A 7,920-nucleotide genomic window follows, 5' to 3' on the forward strand; every position below is an offset into this window, starting at 1 on the left:
GGGGGGGGCCCTGCAGATCCCTGCAGGAAGCAGCCCGGCAGGCCCGGAGCCCCTTGTGGATTCCTCTCCTCTTCCACAGTAGGCCCTCCTCTCCCCTCCTCCCTGCTATTGTCCTTGCAGCCCCCATCTGAGACAGGTGAAGTGGAGAGGGTGACTCAGGGTGGGGGAGGGCATTTGGACCTGGTGCTCGACAGCCCTCTAAGCCCCCCCCCCCGTCCTCTGCCGCACACACACACACACACTTTGTGCGATGCCCCTTCTCGCCCCAAGGGTGACTTGCCTGGGGAGGGAGCTTTCCTGCCCTCCCCCACTTGCACACCTTGGGTTTCCCCCGGCTTCCTCCTTGCAGAGAAGGGTGTCCCCGGAGCTCTGCGGTGGCTGCAGAAGACACTGACCGACCCAGACAACCAGGACCTGGTGGAGACAGCGGAGGCCCTCTTTGTCCAGCGGGACTTGCCACTGACCCCGGGGTTCATGCCCAGGTTCTACCAGATGTTCCGCCAGATGGTCAAGCAGGTGGACTTCCGGGAGAGCGAGCGGGCGCGCCGCATCATCAACGTCTGGGTACAGCAGCACACGGCAGGTGAGGCTGCGGGACCCAGAGGGGGCTGATGGTCCAGGGACACGGAGCTTGGGAGATTCGGGGAAGCGGGAGAGGAAGGCTCCCCGGGGGGGGGGGGCAGAGCGGTTGGGGCTTGGCTGGAAGAGGAGGAGACCTGGGGGGGCTTCCGGAGGCGAGAGCGCCCTTGGAGCTGGGATCGTGCACCGAGTCAGGCAGTCCAGCGGAGTCCCTCCCTGTCCTCTTTCGCTTCCCCTGATGACGATGACCCTTTCTAAGTGGTCTGGACCAGGGACCTTCTGCAGGCTTAGCAGAGGCTCTTCCGCTGACCCACACAGCCTTCTCCCCGAACTGCTGGGAGCCAGGAGGCCATGGGTCACTGAGGCCCCAGGAAGGATGCCAGTGAGTCGGGGCTCTTGGGTCCTCCTTCTGGGCGCGTCGCCACAACTGCCTTTCCCATTTCAGGCATGATCCAGGACTTCTTGCAGGAGGGGACCCTGGACGAGATGACCCGGCTGGTGCTGGTCAATGCCATCCACTTCAAGGGCCGCTGGAAAACACCGTTCCCGGAGGCAGCCACCCGGCAGCGCCTCTTCCACAAGCTGGACGGCAGCTCCGTCTCGGTGCCCATGATGGAGCAGATGGGCAAGTTCTGCTACGGTGAGCGGCGGTCCCTGTGCGGAGGGCCTTTCCCCACTAGGGTTAGGGTCAGGGCTCCTGGAGCGGCAGGTCTAGCCAGGGTGTGGCCAGCTCTGCTGCAGGGCAGGTGTGACACTCCACCCCCACCCCCCGTTTCTTCCAGGCGAATTCTCCACCCCAGAGCAAGTGGAGTACGATGTCCTGGAGCTGCCGTACCACGGGGAGACCGTCAGCATGTTCATCGCTGCCCCTTTTGAGAACACCCCGCTGTCGGCCCTGACAGCGGCCCTCAATGCCCAGCTGGTGGCCGAGTGGAAGAACAACCTGCTGTGTGCCACACGACTCCTGGTCCTGCCCAAGTAGGTGGCCTGGCACCTCCGTCCACCCAGCCCTGTGTTTGGTGTGTGTGTGTGTGGGGGTATACGGTGGAACCCTCAGCAGGTAGCCCCTCTGGGCCGGGGCGCGTGTCTTGCTCTGTGGCCGCTCCAGAGCCCTCTCTGACCCCGCCTTTCTCCTCCGCAGATTCACCCTGGAAACGGAGTGCGACCTGCGGGAGCCCCTGCAGGCCCTGGGCGTGACTGCCATGTTCGATGCCCACGCAGCCGACTTCAGCCGCCTCTCAGGTGGGTCTTCTGGGGCCCCTGTCTGGGAAGGGCCTTCCCTCAGCCCCGGGCCTGCCTGGAGAGCCGCTCCTCTGCCCTTTTGTGTGTGTGTGTGTGTGGGATCCTGGAGGCTGGCCGCGTGGAGTGCTCTGCAGCAGCCCGAGGGATCTGCTTGCCCGTCGCTGGGTGTGGACCAGGCAGCTGCCCAATCCTACCTCTTCCCTCCGGGTAGAAAAGAGCCGGAGTCCAGGAGCACCTGAAAGGTAAACAGAGTTGGTGGCCGGCTGTCTGAAGAAGAAGAAGTGTGAGCCGTGACTCGCTGAAGCTCCTCCCCTGCCACCAGTTGGGTGAGCCTTCTTGAGGGGGCTCCTGGACGCTGGCTCTTTTCCGCTGCTGCTGCAGACAGACTAACCCGGTGGCTCCCCATTGTCCTCTACCCTCCTGGTGTTAGGGGCCAGAAGCCCCGAGGCCCCCGTCTCTCCTTTTCAGGGGCTGCCCTCCCCGTTGGAAAGGAGGGGGCTGGGGGGCCAAGGATGCGGGGGCTCTCCTTGCCCCCCCCCCACTCACAGGCCATTCTCCTTTCCAGACCGAGAGTCGCTCTTTGTGGCCCAGGCTCTGCAGAAGGTGAAGATCGATGTGAACGAGAGCGGGACGGAGGCGGCCTCTGCCACAGGTGGGTGCCGAAGCCGGGGAGAAGGGAGGGGAGGGGGCTCAGCCTTCTCCTTCTCGGCCTTGAACTCTCAGTCGATCCGTTACTGGATGCCGGTTTTTTGCACCTTTATGCAGAAGTTGAGTGAAAGCGCTCTTCAGGCCAAATATGGAGTACCCCGTAGAATGTTAGTGGCCCCAAAGCCAAATGATCCCTCTGCAGGATCCGGCGAGGGGGGGGAGGCGTTTGGGAGCCTTCAGGCTCAGGGTGTCACTGCCCCTCCCCATCCCGGGGCCAGGATTCTCCTCCGTGGCCTCCCCCAAAGGGTCACGACCTGCTCTTTCCGTTTTGCTTCTTCATTTTGGGGGTGGAGGGAAGAAGGAAGCATGGGGGGGTATCTGCGTCCTTGGGGGGCTGTGGTTCTCTGCACCCCCACCAGTGCCTCTCGGCACAGCACGGCAGTTAAAGCTTTCAGGGCCTCAGGAAAAGCCTCCCTCTTGTGTCTCCTCCTCCTCCTCTCTCCAGCTGCCGTGGTCTATGCCCGGATGGCCCCGCTGGAGCTCGTGATGAACAAACCCTTCCTCTTTGTGGTGCAACATAACCCCACCGGTAAGAGCCCGCAAGGCATGCTCGGGGGGGGGGGCACTGCCATTATTCCACCCTCTACCCCCATGCAGACACAGGCCACAAGCCGCTTCCCTGACACCTCCTAGACTTTCTGTGCCAGAGAATCTCTCTGCTAATGTATGCAGAGGCAGCAATCGAATTGAGAACCCGAGAGTCCTGCCTTCCAGCCCCTGCACATACACCATCCCACACACACACACACTGAAGAGTGCAAGCAAGGCTTCATATGAAACACTCCGCCCCGCAACTATCCTCTAGGACAGATTTTTAACAGCAGGGTTTGTGCCCAGTACAACCGATGTACCTTTTGGCAAAGCCCGTGAGAACATCTTTGCAGTGGAGGGGAGTGGGTAACCCAACCAAGTGATATATTTACTTGGGGTGGGGTGGGAGGGGAAGCTGAGTTAAGGAGCAGTAGAAACCTGGCCCCTTGTGGCTTCCTCTGGAACAGCTTCCTTTGGAGACGGCCTGGCTTCATAGGTGCAGGAAAATGAGGTGGGAGAGAAGACTCACTGCGGCCACGGATTCCACTTTCTGGAGCTCCTTCGTACTTAAAAAAAAAATGCTCTGTCCAAACAGAAAACTCTCAAGGGGAATGCATCTGCCTCCTCCCCTATGGTTGGGATTCTTATTTAAAATCGATGGATGCATTCCAAACACAAGAGCCACACCATGCTTCAGTTCAAAAAAAAAATATCTTTACTAGAGAAAAACAAACATGGGAATGGTACTTTGGATAAAAGAAAATAAAGATGACATATTTGCAGCTACTCTAATATATCCTATCAGCTGCATCGCAAAAAAAATGGTTCCTTTTTCTATCTCTTGTGAATACATGAATGCTGTATCACAGCATTTCTACAAACAAGATGCTAGCTGACCAAAGCAAAGGTTACAGGTCACTTCATTGGGATAAACAGCTCCCGCAAACTTTCCCGCCGCTGAATACATTAGACAGCGTCACACCTCGTTTAGCTAGATCCAGGCGGGTCGGAGCCGTGCTGGTCTGAAGCAACAGAACAAATTCAGAGTCCGGCGGGGGCACCTTTAAGACCAGCAAAGTTTTATTCAAGGCGTGAGCTGTGGACTTAAAGTTGCCATCGGACTCTAACTTTATCCTGTTCAGCTAACAAACATCATTTAACTCTGTAATGACTGAAATGTGAGCAGCTTGTATTCCACCACCTACGCTTGCCGCTCTGGTTTATTCCTTCCAGGAAGTGCTGAATAACCCCAGACATGACTCCCTCCCTGTGTCATCTGGGCCCGGTGTGGGACCCTCACTGCTCTGGGCCCCCCGGGACGGGTGCACAGATAGGAAGGTGTGTGTGCTTTGCCAGTCCAATGACCTCTATTGGCGTGTAACCCTCGCAAGCTCATATACAACAGTAACAGCAACGACATCAAGTAATACTACAGAAACAGATATAAAAGGAATTGCCATATAAATATGCCAGCGATAGAAAACCGATCAATTAAATAAAGGGCGAACAGAAGTAGCACCAGAAAGAAATTTTGCAACAGTTTCTGTTACCTCACAATTTGGATTACCAAGGAGAGTAAGGATCTTTAAACCATCAGAATACTCTCCTAATTGAGTCAAAATAGGGTTTAAGAATTCCAGACGTGGCGCATAATAGAAGGGGCACCGCAACAGTACATGGGAGGGGGTTTCGACACGGTCCTTTGTGCAGGGGCAGCATCTGTCAGAGAAGGAAGCAGCCAGATAATGAGGCCGGAGGAAGGGCTCTACGGATGGAGTCTGGGAATATGAAGTTGATAGAGATAAGGGGCCATTTGGCCAACTTTAGGGACTATTCCAGAATACAGAGAGGTGAACAGGTTTTGTTAGCGGCCTTATATAATGAATGTGACTCAGAGCGGAGTAGACTGGTTCTGATAACGTGGGCTTTGCCATCTCTCTGCCGTGTTGCCCGGGCTGGGGGAGATGCAGCACTTGGATCCCTGCCTCGTAATGCCTGGGCTCTTTTCCTTCCTCCTTCACAGGTGCCATCCTTTTCATGGGGCAGGTGATGGAGCCCTGATGCCCTACCCCCGAGCACCCACTCCGAGCTGTGCTGGTGCTGGCAGAAGCCTGTTCTCCCCTCACCTTCCTTTCCCCAAGAGACATGATGCTAACTAGAGCCCCCCACCACTGCTGCTGCTGAGGGAATGGGGGGGGCACATTGCCCTCTGAAGACCCAGAGAAGCTGGAAAGAGCGAGTCCTGCAGAATGCCCTCTGCTGCTCTCCCAGAGGCTTCCGTGGCCGGTTGAGAGAGAAAGAGAAAGAGAGAGAGGGCCCAGTCAAGAGGCCTCCCTGGCCCATTCCACCTCCGCCAGAGTCGGGTGAGGAAGACGGCTCACCCAGCAAGTGCCATGGGCAAGGCTGCAGGACCCCTTGTCCCCTGCAAGAAGGCCTGCTGGCAGCCGGGGGGGGGGTGCCCCCTGTGGCGTGGAGAAACCTTCAGGGGCCTCTCTCCCACCCCGCCAAGACGGAGGGGGGGCCTCCCTTCAGAAAGAGGGTTCACAGAGGAGAGGGCGGGGCAATGGACTCCTCTGTTGTACGTCTGTCTGTCTCACAGGATGACAACAGGAGCCCTTCTGTTCCTCAGCTGAGCTTGAACAGGGGCTTCCTTGAACACTGAATGACGACGCCTGTATTCTTTGCGCACTGCCAAGATGCGAGAACCTGATGGGGGCAGTGAGAGGAAAGATTTCATAGACTCTTCCTGTAATTTGCACTGAGTGGGCGTGCCCTGTCGCCCTGTGCGGGTGGTGGACAGTCCCCGGGACCACCGCTGAACCTTAGTGAGATTAATCCCCTCACCACGGAGCTCGGCTGGGTGGGGGGCGGGGCTCTCCCGGCCTCCTCCAGGTGCTGTAGCTCTTTAGGGTGCTTTCAGACTAAAAGGGCTTTTTTTAAAGTTTTCACGTTGTGAAGTTAGAAAATGAATGTAAGTTTTGTAGATATTTTTCAGTGAAAGGTCTCATCTGATGAAACTTTAAGTGAAACGCTTTAATGAGCGCTGCACCGTCACTAAAATATTTGAGACCATGCACTTCAAAGGAAACGACTTTAATGTTTTGTAAAGGAAGCGACTCTAATGATTTGTTATACACAGGAAACATAAAAATATTTTTCTCTAACTGTCTAAACCGTGACTTCGTTATTATATCATGGTTCTTTTCCTAACGAGCTACAGTCCGTCCCGTGAGATCCCTCTCTCTGCCCCTTGGACAACCTCCAGCTGCTGGCTGGAGACCTTCTGGGCTTACAGCTGAGATTGCCAGGCAACAGGCAGAGGTCAGCTCACGGGGGGGGGGGGGGGGGAGGGGACTCTTGGGGGGAAGGTGGCTGGCAAAAAAGAAAGGGAGCCTCCGAGTAACAGAAAAAGGGGGTGCTGAGTACCAGACGCCTGAGAGTAATTATAGAATAACTGTGAAAAGGAATACTAAAGATATGGATGAATGAAATCACAAAATTGTGAAAACAATAGTTATAATTACAAAAAAACAGAATATGCCCACAATAGCAATAAAAAGGAACATTTACCAAGAAATTTTTACAGTGATTATAATTATACACACACACACACACACCTACTATGGCATATCCAAAAAACTTAGCAAGTTTGGGAAAACATACTGCAAAATGGCATTTCTATGAGGAATTTAGAAGCCAGAAAATGACTTGCAACAAGACAGGATGCAGGCTGAATTCCTGTGTTTGATTTTTTGAATCTTCATCAGTCCTGAATGACCTTGTGCAAGTTAATTCAGAACACAGAAATTCAGAAGTGAATTGATGGTATGCAGTACAATGTAACTTCAAAGAACAATTATTATGGCGTCAATCTTCATCAGTGGTGAATGAGCTTGCCCTGGTTAATTAGGAAGCCAGAGACTCAAAAAAACCCAAATCTGTAGTGCCTAGTAGTCTATGTAGCTTCAAAAACAGTGCCGCTCATACTAAAAGGGCAATCTTGGTAAGTAGAAGGTGGACTCCGGCATTATACCCCGTTGGGAGTCCCTCCCCTCCCCAGCCCTGCCCTCCTTAGGCTCACCATCAAAATCTCCAGGCATTTAAAAACATAGGAGAAGTGTTGGGTATTACAAGTTGAAAACACTCAGTATATCTGGGGTTAAATGTTTGTTTCTGTTACTCACAGGAAGTCACATGTTTCTCATGTAACCAATGTTCTTTAGATGTAGAAAGCCCGGGAATTGTCTCCCTGATCTAGGGATTTGATTGGGACTAAAGGGTCAAGGTGTATTACCATTTGATGGCTTCTCTTCCCGTCTTTGTTGAGTGTTCTGAAGAAGAAGAAGAGCAGCCATAATGTCCTCTCTTCTAGTTTTGTCTTTGTAAAGTAAGGATGTAGCCGATTTAGCTCTGTTGTTATTTTCATCCCAGTTACCCTTCCCCATGCTAGAATTTAGTAAAAACTTCCTATTTTAATCACACATGGATTCTGGGTCTGAATTATTTTACTCCTGCACCGCTGGACCATCTTATCTCTGCTAAATACCATGTTTTCAGTATCTCACCATCACCCAACAAGAAGCCAACAATTCCATGATGTGTTAACCGCTCTGGGTGAAAAGGGAATCCTCCTCCGGGCCCTTCCCGGTGCCTCTCGCGTTAGGCGCCGGTCCCGCCCTCGGGCCTCTGTGCCAAAGGAGAACGCCCCCCATCACCATCACCCAACAAGAAGCCAACAATTCCATGATGTGTTAACCGCTCTGGGTGAAAAGGGAATCCTCCTCCGGGCCCTTCCCGGTGCCTCTCGCGTTAGGCGCCGGTCCCGCCCTCGGGCCTCTGTGCCAAAGGAGAACGCCCCCC

The 7,920-nt window shown here is 54.4% G+C and overlaps 1 protein-coding gene across 1 annotated transcript in view; it reads left to right on the top strand.

The window, feature by feature from the left end:
* The window catches only part of SERPINE1 (serpin peptidase inhibitor, clade E (nexin, plasminogen activator inhibitor type 1), member 1), an 18,588-nt gene extending 12,212 nt beyond the window's left edge, over positions 1–6,376 (top strand). The window contains exons 4-10 of the mRNA XM_015414859.1: positions 247–583; positions 1,025–1,219; positions 1,362–1,557; positions 1,721–1,821; positions 2,387–2,473; positions 2,975–3,058; positions 5,084–6,376. Of these exons, the coding sequence (XP_015270345.1) occupies positions 247–583; positions 1,025–1,219; positions 1,362–1,557; positions 1,721–1,821; positions 2,387–2,473; positions 2,975–3,058; positions 5,084–5,121 (1,038 nt within the window). The 3' untranslated portion in view covers positions 5,122–6,376. The remainder of the gene's footprint in view (positions 1–246; positions 584–1,024; positions 1,220–1,361; positions 1,558–1,720; positions 1,822–2,386; positions 2,474–2,974; positions 3,059–5,083) is intronic.
* Positions 6,377–7,920: the final 1,544 nt, after the last annotated feature.

Source organism: Gekko japonicus, unplaced genomic scaffold (genome assembly GCF_001447785.1).
Source record: "Gekko japonicus isolate JY-2015 unplaced genomic scaffold, Gekko_japonicus_V1.1 scaffold2374, whole genome shotgun sequence".
Taxonomy (NCBI): domain Eukaryota; kingdom Metazoa; phylum Chordata; class Lepidosauria; order Squamata; family Gekkonidae; genus Gekko; species Gekko japonicus.